Source organism: Poecilia latipinna, unplaced genomic scaffold (assembly GCF_001443285.1).
Source record: "Poecilia latipinna isolate Pla-1442-1.1 unplaced genomic scaffold, P_latipinna-1.0 Scaffold15, whole genome shotgun sequence".
Lineage (NCBI taxonomy): Eukaryota > Metazoa > Chordata > Actinopteri > Cyprinodontiformes > Poeciliidae > Poecilia > Poecilia latipinna.
In genome coordinates, this window is record NW_015112631.1 from 351,624 (window position 1) to 369,552 (window position 17,929).

Consider the following 17,929-nt stretch of genomic DNA (forward strand, 5'->3'; position numbering starts at 1 on the left):
TGATTTAGCATTCATTTATAAGTTTATAACCATTACGTGTTAGTTACTCTTATTAAAATCATGATGTGAGTTATTACAGACATTTCTGAAAAGAAACCAAGAATAATCCATTATTCTAATTATTTGACACCATGTTACAGTTACTTCTTTCACCTGTAAGTACTTCCATAAGTTTAAGAGTAAGTGTAAATATTCTTATAATCAAACCAACATCAACCACTGGTTAAACCAATATTAATTATTGTTTTAATCATAAGTTATTATTAATTTAAGTATTTTACTCTGGGTTTTATCCAATTACTCAAAATGTTTAGATTTTATTCTTTAAACCTTTAATGCCTTGAAATGAGCACTCTGAACTATTTTTATTCACTGCAGTGCAGGCTGGAAACTTCCCCTTTCTTCAGGAAACCTGCTCTTCCTGTTCCATGACTCTCTTTCTGCCTGACTATGATTTTTTATGATTAAATAGAAAAAAGTAGAATTAAAGCAAAGTTTGCAGGACACAATAACAACAGGACACAATAACAACACACACAACCAGATTAATTTTATTACCGTCTGACTCTACTTTTGGGTCTTGATGTCACCTGTGTAATTAGTTTTAAAGGTAACTTCATTCATTGATACCATTGCTCTAAAATCTCCAGCATGGGGAAGTGGGATGATCTCGACTTTTCTCGACACTTTTTATAAAATAAATTAGCTGTAAAATGACATAAATGAAACAAAAAAAACAGGATTTTGTTCTGGAATTTGAGATAAATTACTTTTAAAAGAAAATCCTTGAGAAACTTTATCATTGAGTCTTTTCAAACCTGAAGGATTTTCTTACAAATACACTGCAAAAACATAAAATATTACCAAGAATTTTTGGTCTAATGTCTTGTCTGTCATACACTTGAAAAATGACAAAACTAAGTTACAAATAATATTTTAATAAGAGGTATGAGCTTTTTTAAAGTCAGTAGTTCCTTAATATAGACAGTAATAGACAATAAACCAAAATAACTTACTAGTAACTTCCTCTTTATAAAATGTGTCATAAATGACAAAAATACAGAATCTTGTTCTGGAGTTTGAGATAAATCTCTGGAATTGCATTGATTTACCTTAAAGTAAACAGAAAAAGAGTCTTTTTATTTAAACCCTGAAGGATTTTCCTACGTTTCAGCAAAACAAGCAAATAATAATTTAGATGTGGCTGTTTCTTTCCTTGTTTCTTTGATTTGAGTGTATCATAGCAGCCAAAACATGAGTCATGTTGTTGCATTTCCAGCTGTCTTGATTACCCTGAAAAGGGCCAAAACCTGACGGGATGAGACATGCCTGGAGAAGGGGAGTATGTGTGCGTGTGTGTGTGTTTGTACGTCACAGCGTGAGCATGTGACAAGCCCCTCCTGGCCCGGGCGTGTATAAGAGACCTGCTTTCACCCTGGACAAACATTTACTCTTGTGGATCTCTCAAGCAAGACTTGCAAACAAAGACAAAGCAGACAAAACTTTTGGACGTTTTTCCTCGTGAGACAGCATGGCATCTGCAGGACTACAGATCTTGGGCATTGCCCTCGCCATCATTGGCTGGATCGGGGCCATCGTCTGCTGTGTTCTCCCCCAGTGGAAAGTGACGGCCTTCATCGGCGCCAACATCGTCACGTCTCAGACCAACTGGGAGGGCATCTGGATGACCTGTGTTCACCAGAGCACGGGCCAGATGCAGTGCAAGGTCTACGACTCCATGCTGGCGCTGAGCAGTGACCTCCAGGCGGCCCGCGCCCTCACCATCATCTCCATCCTCGTTGGCATCCTCGCCCTCCTCCTCGCCATCGCAGGGGGGAAATGCACCAACTGCATCGAGGACGAGAGGGCCAAAACCAAGGTGTGCATCACAGCCGGAGTCATGTTCATCATTTCTGGCCTTCTGTGCATCATTCCCGTCTCCTGGACGGCTAGCACCATCATCAAAGAGTTCTACAACCCATATTTGCCCAATGGAAGTAAAAACGAGCTTGGAGCATCACTCTTCATCGGTTGGGGGGCCTCCGCCCTCCTCATCCTGGGCGGTGGACTTCTCTGCGCCAACTGCCCTCCCAAAGACAACTACTCTGCCAAGTACTCAGCCCCTCGATCGTCTGCTCCCAAGGACTACGTGTGAGAGGGCCAAGACATAAAGAAGAGACTCTGTAATTCATTTCTGGGGAAAAAGTGTTTTGGACTTTGGTTGTGTTCAGGATTCTGTCTGATTTGGTTCATTGTGAGGACGAGACGGCGGCCACGCCCGATTAACTGTCACGGGAAGCAAGAAAGAAAATGACGACATACCTGGGAACAACTTTTCTTGTATTACCTTAATTCATAGTGTTGTGTTTTTAAATGCATTTCATTTTGTTTTTATTCATTTCGTACATTTATTTTTTACTATTTGAATTATTCACTTTATAGTGGTTTCTGTCTGAAAATGTAAATAAAGATTTTTTGTTATTAATACTAACATTAAGTAATCTGTTTGATTAATTTTTGTTCAGAAATTAAACGCTTAAGACAAACTGCACTGCAGAAACAAGCAAATAATAATTTGTAGTACCAAGTAGTTTTAATCTATCTCCTTGTACACATGAAATAAGGCAAAACGAACCTACAAGTAACTTTTCAGAAAGAAATCAGAGCTTGTTTTAAGCTAAGAAATCCTTAATATTCATAAAAAAATAGTTCCAGTCCAACTGGCAGATTATTTCACTTGGGAGAAAAATGTTATAAGTGAGATAATATGCCAGTGGAACTAGAACTGCGTTGCTAGGTAACGGGCAAGTCTTGGCTGGCGTTGCTAGGTAACAGCGTTGTGCCCCATCAATATTAAGGAATTGTTCTTTTAAAACAGGCTCATATCTTTCTGAAAAGTTACTTGTAAGTTAGTTTTGTCTTATTTCACGTGAGTTTAAAATATCCGCACTAGAAACTAGACAGAAATTCTTGTGTGATTTTGTGTTTCTGCAGTTTACCCTTCTGAGCTGATCTAACACTTTTCTGGGTAAATGTCTTAGATTTTTCTCGATCTGTTTCCAATAAAAGCAAACCTACACTCCTTTGTGCAACATTATTCATCGTTAAGCTAATCTCCAAGAATAAGCTTCTGAAAAGATTGTTTTTCTAGATTCTTTTCAAGCGTTTGTAACCAACAAGTGTTGGATAGGTGTGGCTCTCTGGGAAGAGCAGCTTTGTTTTCAGCTGGGAAGTTGAGGGTTTGACTCCAGCCAACCGTTTCATGCAAATGTTCGCTTCGGCAAAATACTTTACCCAAACTTTCCTACAAATGCTGTGAAAACGGCAGCGAGTTTGATGGGATTTGATGAATTCAGTCCTTTTTTGTGAAGCAGAAGCAACATGGATTCTCTATAGTTACACTGAATATATCAGTTCCTGAGCTAGCTATGTTGTAATTCTGCCGTTCAGCATCTCTTAACAATTTAAAACATTTTCTGCCAGTTTGAACCTTTCTTTAGGCACTTTGTCCAAAATACAAGGACATTTATGACTTTAAAATATGAGCACTTAGAGAATTTCAACGTTTGAGAACATACTATCATAAATCAGGAGGTTTTTTTCTTAAAAATACAAACTTAAATTTGTAATATCTTTGAAAGGATGTTACTGAGCTGCCTGGGTAAACAGCTGTGCAACACTGCCCCTCACTGGTAGAGGAAGAAAAATGATCTTCTCATTCAAATTCTTAATTTAGCCAATTTAAGCATTCTCTTTAAAAATTAGGTTGATTTTGTAGTTAATATAGAAGGGACTAATGCAACATCATATCATAAGTAGCAGCAGCAACACATCAGCTTAAGTAAAAAATATGTGTGAAAAGCTTTAATACTCTTTTTTTTATTGATAAATGTTAGAAACTGATCAGTTATTAGCACTTGCTTTCCTTTTACATATTTTACATATTTTTTTTCTTAAATCTGAACTTTGGTGCTTTTATTTTCCATGAATTTAAAATATCCATGGAATATTTTAAATTCCACGAATTTAAAATATATGAAACATGCAGCTTAAAATCAGGAAAAGCAGGGATTGTGTGTTAAAAGAAGCAGGAGAATAGAAACAAAATGCTCTCTTTGCAACAGATTGTTGAAAAGAGACTGTAATATTGTGACAGAAAAATATAGCATTGTGTGTCATCAGCATAGACGTCTACATTTGAAACAATAAGATTACACACACTGAATAAAGATACACACCTTTTTTTTTCTCATCGTCTGAAATTAAATCAGACCAAACCTGTTCCGTTTCAGGTCAGTCAGAATTACAATAAAATATTTCTATTGATTAAATGCAACAATAGTGAGAGATTTATTTATTAAAATCAGAAAGCAGCGTGTTCCAGTTGTGGCCTTAAAATACGTCCATAATCTCAGCTTTACCTCATTGGTAAAGAGGCACTAATCGTTCTTTACGTAAACTTTGGATTTTGAAGATATTAATAAATAAATTAGTCATATTCTCTCATATTCTCATATTCCACACAGCTAATTAACGTTAGCTGTGTGGATTGCCTTTTGTAACTGAACAAAACACACTGAATTCCACATCACATCTACATGTTAAGGTTATCATAGTCAAGCTAGCATCACTGACTTACTTCCCTCTTTTCCATCATTAAATCCTTTTCCTGACCTTGTTATCATAGTGTTGATAATTAGTAGCAAATCGCTGTGTCCCTTTTTCTTTATATATCACGCAAACATTTAAGATTTTGTGCGTTATGTTGACAACTTAACAGCTGAAACTACTGCTAGTTTCAGCTGTTTTAGCATTTTTCCCAGGGAGATGGGGTCCACATTGAAGGGGTATATTGTTAAAAGTGATCAAACTTTTCCTTCAATGAGGTTCCCAGCACTGATCACATTAGTTTACTGATTGCTCACCTTGAAACTTGCAGGTCAGCACTGCATTAAGGACACCTTGTGTTTGTGTACAAACACTTCCCAGCCAATAGCTGCTGAGGTCGGTGGTATCGGCTACCCTCATGTTTCTGTCCACTCTGCTCACATAAGAACCTTTACAGTCCAGCCTGCGACATTTCCTCTGTTTTCTCATTGAGTTTGGCGCGTCGCAGCAAGGCAGGAAGATGGTTTCTCAGGGCATTCAGATCACCGGCATAGTCATAGCCACGATCGGCTGGCTGCTGGACATCGTGGTGTGCGGGCTGCCCATGTGGAGGGTGTCCGCCTTCGTGGGCGCCAACATCATCACGGCTCAGACCATCTGGGAGGGCTTGTGGATGAGCTGCGTGGTGCAGAGCACAGGCCAGATGCAGTGCAAGGTCTACGACTCCATGCTGGCGCTGGAGCAGGACCTGCAGGCGGCCCGCGCCATGATCATCGTCTCCGTCTTGTTGGGCATTTTGGGGGTGTTCACGGCCATCGCTGGAGGAAAGTGCACCAACTGCATTGAGGACGAGCGATCCAAGTCGAAGGTCTGCATCGTTTCTGGAGTTATGTTCATCCTCGCCGGACTCCTGTGCCTCATTCCCGTCTCCTGGTCCGCCAACTCCGTCATCAACAGGTTCTACAACTTGATGTTGACTGGAACGCCTCGATACGAGTTGGGAGCGTCGTTGTACATCGGCTGGGCAGCTTCTGCCTTGTTCCTGATTGGAGGGGGGCTACTTTGCTGGAATTGCCCCGCCGGTGAGGAAGACCTGAACTACGTTTCCAAACCCAGATTCACCCCAGTGAAGACCGCTTCCACATCCAGAGAATACGTATAAGGTTTCCCTCCTAACACGGACACGAAGGCTCAACACAGCTGACATGTCGGCTCGTATTGATCTTACTGATGGATCCACGGAAAGTGTAAATCCTGTACGAATTCTCAGCTTTTGGTCGGTTTTATGAGGAGGTTTGATCGTGAGACCAAAGGTGTAAATGATAAATAAATGTGGTAAATGTTATTATTTCCTGTAGTTTAGCTAATTTAAACAGGCTTTCTGTCATAATGATTACTTTGGAAACAATCTGTTTAGGTAATCCAATAAATGAATATTTAATTCCTTTTGAACATTGTAAGAGATTGTATTAATTATTAAATGTCATTGTGATCATTTATATTTTTAAAGAAATTGACCCTAATAACAGACACATCTATGTGTAAATAAATACGTAACGCTTTTTCTTTTACTTTTAAATTCTTTTTGTTCTCCATATACTCATGTAACTTTACTTGTTTTTGTGTTTGTAATGTAAATAAACTCTGTTAAAACTGGATTATTACGTTATAGTTCCGTGGAAAATGTAAAAATTAAATAAAATATTACGCAAGTACTCGAATATTCTTTCAGTTTATTTCCTGGTTGGAACATTTTGGGTGAGACGTCCGTTTTAACACTTTTCTGAGTTTTAAACCTCAGTCTGAATTTAATAAAACTCTTCCAAACTTTAGTTAACTTACATTTAATTAAACATTTGAGTTTTCTTGTTTCTGTGCTTTACAACAGAAACGAAATGATGATGAGATTGTTTTGAAATATTTTCCAGGTGACGAACTTGTTGGCGCAGCGTCATGTGACCGAGGCGTGTCTCGTTGGTTTTGTGTATACAAACGTTTCAGTCATGGGACGCTGAGACTTTTTTTTTTTTTCAGGAAAGCTTTCGACGCAGACGGAGTTGATCGCAGGTTGTTTTCTGTCAGTGCCGCACCTTAAACCTCCAGTTTCAGGACAGATTTTCTCTCCTCAAATGTTTGTTTTTGTCCCATGAAGCTGCGTCACAAAATACACTTACCAGGAAACACAGTTCAGACTCTCCCTACTGTTTTGTTTGTGATGAAGGAAAAAAAAATCTCCATTTAGTCAAACTCTCAATATTCAGCTCAAAGAACTGAGATGATGAATTTAAATCAGTTAATTTTATACTTGGGGAATCAGTTCTGTGTTGACCTGACCATATTTGGATGAATATTGTATTGATCCTCCACCAAACTGTCCTGTTAAATAAATTATTATTTGTGTTCTGATGAACCTCAGATTGAAAGGAGCTTTTAAAGATAGCAACCTTTAAACTGGTATTAAACATACCTCTAATTAATCAAACAGTTTGGTATTAAAATCAGGTTTTTATTGGTTTCTCTATATTATTATATTAGCTGTGAACAGAAATTGTCATAATTAACAGAAGAAAGGCTTGTAAACATCAATCTGTGTGTAGTTAGTCTATAAATGCTGATATTGTCAGCTGCTCACAAATACTTAAAATCCACAAAAACATGAAATCTGCTCTAAAAACTCTCATGACTTCCTTTTTTAATGGTTAAAATATGTATTAATATGCACATTAGAAGCCATAACTACAGAATATAACATCTACAGATGGTTGGCTTCCTTACCTTTGCTCTCAGCCAATCAGTACCAAGGAAGATAAATGCAGCTCCTGGATTGGCTGCTTTGCAAACGCCAGCCAATGGCGCATCAAGTAGCATTTTAGCTTCCAAATCTGCATTTTCTTTCAAATATTTTAGATGTGCTCTACTGAAAAATCCATAAACAATTCGGGAATCACCTTCCGCAGAATAAGCCGTGAATATTGAGCAGCAAACATTTTAATACTATTCTAATTTATTTAATATTACTGCACTTAACTTTGGGCCTTTTTTGAGTTTGCATACATTCCTTTCTGTTTTACAGATTGTGTTGGAGTGGCTCTTTTATTGGAAACCATTAACGTGTGTGTGTGTGTGTGTGTGTGTGTGTGTGTGTGTTCTAGTCAATTTACAAACCTGACCCAGTTGCAACAGACGGTTATCCACATTGTCTGACCCAAGCACCATCATGTAAAAGATAAATACGCCCATTTAGGAGGTAGAAATAATTCTGGAAACTCTAACTGAGCAAGAAAAGGACAAATTTACTTTGATTTAAACTCAGACAGTGAGAAAGAAACTATTATTTGACAACGGGAGCGTTACAGTTGAAACCAGTTTATGTACACTGGATAAAGGTTAATTAGGATTACCAAATTTGTTTATATTTGTTAAATGCTGTGAAACTTGAAGAGAAGTGAGATTATTTTTGTAACTTTCCTCAAATTCAAAAGTTTAAATACATTTGGTCAGTATCAGGGATCACTAAATGTAATGATTAAAATTTATAAGTTGGGTTAGACCTTTTGGGTTTGTACAATGGCTGCTGGAAGACACCAATGTTTTGTTGTTGACTTACCATCCAGAAACCACTTGCTGCAGTCTTGTTGGTTGCGCAGGAGGCACCACTTCTGCTTTTCAACAATGTATGTTTGTATAATTGTGCATCTGCTTGCAGCCATTTTTATTTATGAGTGTAATCTTGGAGTTGGGGGTGTGGCCAGCAACTTATTTAGATTTAAAGGGACAGTATTATATAAACTTGGCTTTTTTGAGCTTTGCATCGTGTTATTCAATCATCAAAACAAACCTGGAGTGTTGCTTTGATTATTTCATGCATGTTTGAGAAATCCTTTGATCTCCATGGCAACTACTCAACTGAGCAAAATGCCAGGGTGGACCTAGCCCCGCCTTCAAGACCCAGCTCATCCTCAGAGCTGCAGTTTCTGAGCTTCTGCCACGCAGAGCAGCCCTCCCCCACTCAGCTCCTTCAGACTAGCCAGCAGCAATTAGCAAACACCTGCTGAGCTGATTATAGTCACTACTTTTCAGTGCAGCACTGGTAAAAATGTTGTTAAAGGGTTAATAGAGGAACCATGTTGTGATGAATTCCTGAAGGTGGAGTTTCAGAAACAACAGGAGTTTTTAAAGAGACAGAGACCCAATTTCAAGGTGTTAAATTAAGAGATAAAATTTATTTTAATTCATATTTGATAGATACATCATTTTTATAACAACGTAAGTTAACATAATTACTTGATTGTGTTATAAAATGACAACAATGTGCCTGGAAAACAATACTGCTCCTTTAAATGACAAGAGGAGACTGGAGTCTCATTGCAGTCTGCTGAAATGAGACTCCTCACATTTTTTGTAATATTTAGTACAAAAACTGTAATGAGCATGTTTTCTACAGACCTAACCTGTTCAAGGAAGCATAATGGGTCACCTTTAAAGTAGCTGCCACTCCTCTACCTGCAAGAGAAGGAATCTTGTTTGTCCAGAGGAACTCACCTGACAACAGGACAGCACCTCCTCCTTCCCATTCTGTGACAAGCAGCCAGTGAGAGAGCTGCGTCTCTCCGAGAACCAACTCATTCTTGCCGCGGACGAAGCCTCTTCACCATGGGGAGGGTTGGCAAGGAAGTGGCAGCCCAGGTCATCAGCTTCGTAGGCCTGATCCTGGCCGCCGTCTGCTGCGGCATCCCCATGTGGCGAGTGACCTCCTACATCGGCGCCAACATCGTGACCGGCCAGGTAGTCTGGGACGGGCTGTGGATGAACTGTGTGATGCAGAGTACGGGTCAGATGCAGTGCAAGCTCAACGAGTCGGTGATGCGGCTGTCGCAGGACCTGCAGGCCGCCCGCGCGCTGGTCATCATCTGCCTGATCGTCGGCTTCATTGGCTTCATCATCACCTTCATTGGGACCAAGTGCACCAGCTGCTTGAAGAAGGACTCCAGCAACGCCAATGCAGTGATCATCGGCGGGTGTCTCTTAATCCTGGCAGCCATCTTGATCCTGGTCCCCGTCTGCTGGTCGGCGGCAATCAGCGTCTCAGACTTCCAGAGCCCCTTGACCATCGAGACACAGAAAAGGGAAATTGGAGCTTCTATTTACATCGGTTGGTGTTCGACAGTGTTGCTTCTGATCGGAGGGATCATCCTGACCACATCCTGTCCTCCCAATAAGCCCTATTATCCAGCCTACAGAGCGCCGATGTACACCTACGGGCGCCCGAACACGGCGGCGTACGGTCCAGTGTACGCGGCGCCGTCCAACCAGCCGTACACCGGGACGTACACCGGGAGCTACGTCCCCGCCAAACCCTACGCAGCTCCAAGCGCATACTCTGCTCAGCCATACGTCAGAAACTGAAACTCTGGTTTGCACTGTATCATAAAACTGCATCTCAACAGATACTGTATTTTTAAAAGACGCTTTGTAATCCAGCAAAATGTGATGTAAAAGTACTTTATTCAATAGCTCTGATTCTGGAGGAATGTTGTTCCCTCTTTCCTGTGTAACTCATGCATCGCTTTCTAAGGAAACAACTGTGGTTGTATTTACTTTCCAACTTTCTGAGTTGCTGTGACTCATTGTTTCCCAGAAAAACTGCTTCAATAAAATGATTGAGTCTTTTTACATTTTTCTGTTTGTGGAGTCATTTTATACAACAATAATAAAAGAAAAAAGATGGGGTTTTATTTTTAAGTCACATTAGAATTATGGAGGACTAAAACTGACTAAAAATAATAGGGATACATAAGTAAAGAAATCAATACACTTAAAACGCAACATTTTATTTAAGAACTTTTATGTAAAAGTTTTTATGAATTAATTGACTTTCTTTTCCAGTTAAATTCTAACAGTATAAATTTTACTTCTTTTAATTTTTTTCTTATTTTCTTTTCACCCTATATATAGATACATTTATTTATCTATATAAGGAAAAATATATCTATATAATTTTATCTTAAATTTATCTTAAAATTTATTTAAGAATTTTTTTTTATTTATCTTAAATAAAAAATGGTAACTTTTTAGTTTTGCAAGTAAAATACAATCTATGAGTTTATATCTGTGCCCAATATAGACACACATACATTTTACGTGTATATATATATATATATATATATATTGTGTGTGTGTGTGTGTGTGTGTGTGTGTGTGTGTGTGTGTGTTTGTGTGTGTGTGTGCTTTACAAAATAGAATTGGAGACACGAAAAAAGTTTGTCTGCCATCATAAGAAGTTGTCAAACGGCCTGTAAAGGTAATAAATTATTTTAAACATATTTGTAAAAATTTCAAAAGTCTTCTTTAATTATTATTTTTTACATAAATACATCTTGCTCATTAGGAATTGTCTTTGGTATTCCATGACATCTTCTACTTTTTAATTGATTACAGTTTTTTCAAGAGGATTAAAGTAAATAAAGTCATATTTAATAAATTAGAATAAATGTCTAGATGCGGCTTGCTTGTCAGATTAAGAGGAACCAGTTGGTGTTATGCATACTTGTCGTTAAATTCATGTTTCTGTTTTATAAAATGTCATTTATATTGTTCTGACGTAATAGTATAATTATAAATGTCAAGTTTCTTTTATTAACTTTAAGTGGAAAATCATTTTAACATATGAATCTATTTGAAGTGTTTAACTTCGTGACAGTTTCTTAAATAATATATTAATGTGCTGAACGGACCTGTAGTAAAACCAGGAAGAGACTCCCTAAATGGAAATAAACAAGCACATGTCCGGTGAAACTCTCCATTTTAAAAACCTGAAACCAGTTCTTGGAAGCGACGTCCCAGTCCGTCCAAGACCCAACAGCGTCATTTGTTGTTTAAATCAGGAATGCTGATCGTCATCTGCATAAGGTCATCCATCTTGTCGAAACTGTGCCTCAGCTGCACAAAAAATGATGTGAAAAATCTGGTCAGACTGGTAAATCTCCACACAAACTGGTTCAGATCCGAGGTGAAGCTGCTCTGGCTCCGCCTTCAAGCCGACGTCCTTAAAACCAACTGGGCTTTGAAAGCGTTGGCATTAAGCTGTTCAACGGGCCGACCTCTCAACTCGTTTGTCTTCTCTGCTCGGTTCTGCTCCAACTCAAACTCCATCATGGTGTCAATGGGACGACAGATGCTGGGCTTCATCCTGGCCGTCATCGGCTTCATCGGGACCATCATTACCTGCGCTCTGCCCATGTGGAAGGTCACGGCCTTCATCGGCGCCAACATCGTGACGGCGCAGATCATCTGGGAAGGCCTGTGGATGAACTGCGTGATGCAGAGCACCGGCCAGATGCAGTGCAAGATCTACGACTCGCTGCTGGCGCTGCCGCAGGACCTGCAGGCCGCCCGGGCGCTGGTGGTCGTCGCCATCATCGTCTCCGCCATGGGAATCATCCTTGGTGTCGCCGGAGGGAAGTGCACCAACTTTGTTGAGGAGCCGCGCGCCAAAGTCAGGGTGGCCATCGCGTCCGGGGTGGTCTTCATCTGCGCCGGGGTTCTGGTGTTGGTCCCCGTGTGCTGGTCCGCCAACACCATCATCAGGGACTTCTACAACCCGATCATGACCAACGCCCAGCGGCGGGAGCTGGGCGCCGCGCTCTACATCGGCTGGGGCACGGCGGCGCTGCTCATCCTGGGAGGGGCCCTGCTCTGCAGCTCCTGTCCTCCCAAACACGAGGCCCCAGAGTATCCGATGAGGTACAGCCAGGAACCCCTGAAGTACAGACAGGGACCCTCAACTGTCGGCAAATCTTTGGCCAGATCCGTAGCCAGCAGCCGGGCGTACGTCTGAAAGCTGAGAAAGACTGTAAATTACTGACATTCGTAAGCGACATGCCTTCCATGTGTCTTTCTGAAAGAGTGATTGACTGACTGAGAGGCTGGATTCTTGAAAGAAATCTGGGAATCCTTAGCTGGGGACCTTCTGAAAGAAGAAAGATGTGGTGTGAGTTACGGTCCAGTTTTTACACTTACTGGACCGTATAAGAGCGTTGTGTTCTCTGAATGTGAAGTCTGAACTGGTTTATGACCATTAAGACTAACGATTGACTTTGTACAAGAGACCAGTGATATATTGTGAATTTATTGTATAGTATTCTGTCTATTTTAAACGTTATGATTCTTTTTTTTTATTATCACTTATTGAATTGTGTTTTTGAACCTTATACCTTTGTAATAAATTGTGGTTATCATATTATTACTGTTGTCAGAGATCATTTCTTGGTCAGAGATTCCCTTTTGGTTGCAAACCTCCAGAAACACAAAAGTATTTATGCTCTTGTTTCGAGTGCAGATACCTCGGTCCGCTTAAAATAAGTAAAAACTAAATCACAAGGAACTTCAGCAACATGTCGGAGCTTGTTTTCAGTCAACAATTTAGTAATATTGATTTCATAATTAATTGGCAAATTGTTTCACGTATAACACGGGAAAAATGTCATATAAGTGAAATAATCTGACAGTAGAACAAACTGGGTTGCTAGGCAACGGGCTGGGGTTGCTAGGTAACGACGGCAGTGAAACTAGGATTATTTCATAAATATTCAGGAATTACTGACTTAAAACAAGCTCATATATCTTGCTGAAAAGTTACTCAACCAAAAATACTGAGAAGGATTTTGTATTTTTGCAGTCCAACCACACAAATTTCACAATTCAAAAGTGTTTCTTTGATTCTCACAGATAAATTACATAAACATTAAACTTTCAAAATCTACCAAATAATAATACATATCTAAAACTATATTCATGAGTAACAGCTGAGACACTTTTTCTTTCTTGGAGGAAGTGTTAAAACGTGTCTGGGGGGAAACTTTTGTGCAGTGAAAGTATGTAAAAACATGCAACTGTTCAAACTCGTCAGGCTTTTTCCAGCCCAGTTAAACCAGTTCTACTGTCCGGCCCAGAGTCGGAGCCTTTTCGGTTCCTGTTGAGTTTCTGCCAACATTACACACCTCGTTACTTACACGGGGAAAAAGGTTTGAGTGTTTAGAGGTAGAAAATAAGGTTCACTTGTTCTGAAGTTGTGTTTCAAAGACCTTAACTTCACAGTGAATGAATGTCACAGAGTTACTTTTGGTCAGATTCAATCTGATCAGTTTGCTGTATGAAAAATTAGACTTTATATTTGTGGGAACAGAAACAAAAGGAGCACTTTCTATCTTTATTTGAGCATGTATTACAAACTAAAACTAAACACATTCCCACCAATCTGGTTTTTACCAATTATGGGGCATTTTATACCTGATTTATAATTTTATATAACCTCAGTTTCATAGAATGAAATAAAACTTAAATTAGGTTTATAAAGGCTTCAGAGGCCAAACTGGAACCATCATCAAGGGAAACAGGATGTGAAGTAAGATCTTCAAAAAATAATATACAATAATTTCCAAACAAGAAAAGAGGAGTTTATGATTATTTATTCATACAAATGTGTAAGCATTCAGAAAAATATGCAACAGGATAAGAAGAAATTACTTGTTTAGTATAAAAGGAAGAAATGTGTGAAGTGACTACAACCTGAACTGGAGCTGACATTAATTAATTAGCTTTCTTATACATGTTTTATTCACCAATTAGTGTACATACAACAAACATTACATACTAACAAAAAGGGATGTGGATCAACAAAATAATAACAGGATAATAGCACAAATTAACATTTCCTGTTTTTTTTTTTGGTTTTTTTTGTAAAAACTCTCAAAATCTGTCATGTTAATAATCCAGTTGACTTCATATTAAAAATAATCTTTATCATTTTTTAAACATGGGCTTGTTTGAACAAACTAGTTTCACATATTGCATAATAGAAACTCATCAAATCCTTTAAATCTTGATTTATGTAAACTCCTATAGTCCGTATAATGAATGGAATAAGTTTCATAGCTAATATCTATTTTTACTGCCACTTTGATCAACGCCTAATCAAAGCTGCCAATCAGGTAATTAAAAGATGGAGCTGCTTCACATATTAAACTTTATTTAATATGTGATCCAAATGTTTGTCTGTAACTTCTGATAGTGAAGAAGTGGTGAAATTGTTGTGACTTTCAGAAATGATTCCCATTACGTGAGCAGAGTCAACACACCCTGTCCTGTTCCTGCTAACTTATCTGGTTTCACATTCCTGCGTCTGCTGTCAAGCACGCCGACTGACTCGCCCAGGAACCGGTTCCAGGCGCAGGAGTTCACCTAAAACTCAGCGACGCTTCCGCAAAATCCCACACAGTCAGAAGAAAACAGCTGAAACTGCAGCTCTTATTTTTAACTTTTAGTGCCTGGAGTGAGTAAACAAACTATGGGTCTGAAAAGAAAAGGATTTATAACATTTTCTGTACATAAAACAATCTGTAGGCAAGTCAAATTCAAAATTACTTTCTTGATCCCAAAGGCAAATTAAATGTAGCTCATATTAAATCAGATTCAGAGTTAGATAGTGATGGCTGCTGGCAGGAAAGATTTCCTATAGCAGTCTGTATTACAGCGAATCTGAAGAAGCCTCTGACTGAAGACACTCAAAGGTCAAAGGACCTGGTCTGATTTTAAAATGCTAAAAAAACATTAAACTTTAGTGAAATACACACAAAACAAAGATAAACTTAAATATTCTAAAAATACACGAGTCAAAACATGAATGTTTATTAATTTAGTGTAACGATTGTAACTTAATCCAGTATCAAAGTATTTCTCATCTTGCACGTCTGTCCTGTTTCAAATGAATATAGTTGAGCTCAAAATTATTCATACTCCTGGCTGGTTTAACCTAAGATTATTTTCATCCAACCAGGAAGTCTGATTATTAGAAATGAGACGTACATACGTAGTCAACTTTGGAAAAAAAAGTGCATATTTATGTTTTATTCTAAAAGGGTGTCAAAAAATATTTATTACTGATTACCTTCTCAATAATCAGTATAAAAGTCTTTTTTTGGTATTGCAGGAATAAACTCAGATTTTTTGGTGTTTCCATTGGTGTTTTAATTAGAAGTTTATTGCTACACATATAATAAACTAGTTTATTATAAAGTCGCCATATCAAACTTCCTACATGGTTGAGTTTCACTCACATAAGATTTATTTACAGCTAATTTCTCAAACTTCCTGTGACCTTCTGAACTGAGTCTTCTAGTAACTTATGTATCTAAATGACACGTCATCAGCTTTTAAGATAAATGAAGAAAGAGGATTAAACAGTGTGAGTAAAACTGCTGCTTGTGGTTTGAGGGACTGATTTATTTTTGAGAATGACATTTAAGATTGTGAAACATGGGAGAGTTATGTTAGCGCTAATTTAATAACATAACATCCTGCAGTTGTGAAATATTTCATGTTGATTTGGTGAAAGTGAGAAGCTAAAATGATCCGACTGTCTTTGCATCTAATTACACTGCAAAAACACGACATCTTACCAGGTATATTTGGTTTAGTTTACTGCAAATATCTTAGCAAACTTGAAAAAAGGCTAAACAAACTGACAAGTAACTTTTTAGCAAGATTTGGCAGCTTGTTTTTAGTCAAAAATAATTTTTTCCCCCTTATTGCTTTTTGAATGTCTTCATTTCCTGCAAAAACACAAAATATTACCCTTTTTTTTTTTGGTCTAGTTTATAGTACCAATATCTTAATACAACTGAAATAAGACAAAACTAACTGACAGGTTTTCAGAAAGATGCGGGAGCTTGTTTTAGATCAATAATTCCCCAATAGTGATGAAAAAGTTCAGATTGATTCGCTTGTGGGAAAAATGTCTTGAACTTCTTCATCAATATTAAGGAATTATTGACTACCAACAAGCTCAATGCATATGAGCTTGTTGGTAAAAGTTGCTTAAAAGTTACTTGTTAGTCAGTTAGTTGTAAGATTTTTGCATAAGAAACTGGACCAAAATACTTGGTGATACTGTGTTTTTACAGTGTTCAGCTGCTTTAGGCTTTGTCATCTTTGACAAACACTCCCGTTGCTCCACATGACAAACTGTCATCATTCTCTGCAGCCTGATTTCTGGTTACTGATGTTCCAGGAACAGCTTGTGCAGCATTCTGGCTCATCTGTACTCAGAAAAATGGTTGAAACCCCAACCTTTATTGTCCTTGCACACAAAACCCGCCTGCAGGTGAGGAATCATTTGGCAGGCCTTCTAGTATTTCCCTCATAGCTTGGCGTTCACACCTCCCATTCTTCTGCTGCCTGAGGTTAACACAAACACCCAGGCGCCACTCTGTATTCTGCCAGAGACGCACAGCGATGGCCTCCATGGGGTTGCAGATTGCCGGTTGCGCCTTGGCGCTCTTCGGTTGGATCGGGGTTCTCATCGTCTGCGCGCTGCCCATGTGGCGGGTCACGGCGTTCATCGGCAACAACATTGTGACCTCGCAGATCATGTGGGAGGGCATCTGGATGAGCTGCGTGGTGCAGAGCACCGGCCAGATGCAGTGCAAGGTGTACGACTCCATGCTGGCGCTGAGCAACGACCTTCAGGGCGCCAGAGCTTTGGTGGTGGTTTCCATCGTCGTCGGCATCGTGGGACTCCTGATTGCTTTCGTCGGGGGAAAGTGCACAAACTTCATTCCGGAGGAGAAGGCCAAGGCGAAGGCCTCGGTGGCTGCAGGAGCCATCCTGATCGTCAGCGGAGTCCTCTGCCTCGTTCCCGTTTCCTGGACGGCCACCATCATCGTCCAGGACTTCTACAACCCTCTGGTGATAGACGCGCAGAAACGAGAGATCGGGGCGTCTCTGTACATCGGCTGGGGCGCCGCGCTGCTGCTGATCCTGGGAGGGGGGCTTCTGTGCGCCAGCTGCCCCCCAAAGGAGGAAAACGCCCCCTCTGTGAAGTATCTGCTGAACAGACCAGGAGGAAGCAGCAAAGGAGAGTCGTACCGATCATCCTCACCGACGAAGACGTATATTTGAGACAAACTGGAATTCGGACTCAAAAACACAAAATCTTACTGAGTATTTTTGGTCTAGTTTCTACTGGAAACATCTCGGCACACTTGAAATAGGACAAAACTAACTTACATGCAACTTTTCATCAAGATATAGGTGCTGGTTTTAAGTAAATAATTCCCTAATATAGATTTTTAAAAGCAGTATTTCCTCTTTCGCCTAAAGCAAGACGTTTTCCCAGGTTAGAAGTGAAAAAATCTGCCAATGCAACTAGAACTTAAATAACCTAAACAAGCTTTATGTCTTTCTGAAAAGTTACTTTTAAGTTAGTTTTATCTTATTTCAACTGTACTAATATACTTGCACTATAAACTAAACCAAAAATTCT

At 39.2% G+C, this 17,929-nt stretch overlaps 5 protein-coding genes across 6 annotated transcripts in view; all 5 read left to right on the top strand.

Annotated features, from left to right (window-relative positions):
* cldnj (claudin j) overlaps nucleotides 1-17,929 on the top strand; it is a 48,871-nt gene that overhangs the window by 27,037 nt on the left and 3,905 nt on the right. The window lies entirely within an intron of this gene.
* On the top strand, nucleotides 1,468-10,176 carry LOC106947587 (claudin-4-like). Its single transcript, XM_015032690.1, has 3 exons — nucleotides 1,468-1,984; nucleotides 3,662-3,671; nucleotides 9,725-10,176. The coding sequence occupies exons 1-3, from the start codon at nucleotides 1,532-1,534 to the stop codon at nucleotides 10,012-10,014; spliced, it is 753 nt and encodes a 250-aa protein (XP_014888176.1). The 5' UTR covers nucleotides 1,468-1,531; the 3' UTR covers nucleotides 10,015-10,176.
* On the top strand, nucleotides 5,059-6,329 carry LOC106947632 (claudin-4-like). The gene has a single exon (XM_015032776.1). It carries the CDS (start codon nucleotides 5,129-5,131, stop codon nucleotides 5,768-5,770), a length of 642 nt encoding a protein of 213 aa, XP_014888262.1. The 5' UTR covers nucleotides 5,059-5,128; the 3' UTR covers nucleotides 5,771-6,329.
* On the top strand, nucleotides 11,480-12,850 carry LOC106947571 (claudin-4-like). The gene has a single exon (XM_015032667.1). It carries the CDS (start codon nucleotides 11,495-11,497, stop codon nucleotides 12,443-12,445), a length of 951 nt encoding a protein of 316 aa, XP_014888153.1. The 5' UTR covers nucleotides 11,480-11,494; the 3' UTR covers nucleotides 12,446-12,850.
* LOC106947618 (claudin-4-like) lies at nucleotides 16,496-17,654 on the top strand. The gene has a single exon (XM_015032750.1). The coding sequence runs from the start codon at nucleotides 16,900-16,902 to the stop codon at nucleotides 17,563-17,565; it is 666 nt and encodes a 221-aa protein (XP_014888236.1). The 5' UTR covers nucleotides 16,496-16,899; the 3' UTR covers nucleotides 17,566-17,654.

Coding starts and splice junctions, on each gene's coding strand:
- LOC106947587 (XM_015032690.1), top strand. CDS start 1,532: ATGGCATCTGCAGGACTACAGATCTTGGGCATTGCCCTCGCCATCATT.
- LOC106947632 (XM_015032776.1), top strand. CDS start 5,129: ATGGTTTCTCAGGGCATTCAGATCACCGGCATAGTCATAGCCACGATC.
- LOC106947571 (XM_015032667.1), top strand. CDS start 11,495: ATGCTGATCGTCATCTGCATAAGGTCATCCATCTTGTCGAAACTGTGC.
- LOC106947618 (XM_015032750.1), top strand. CDS start 16,900: ATGGCCTCCATGGGGTTGCAGATTGCCGGTTGCGCCTTGGCGCTCTTC.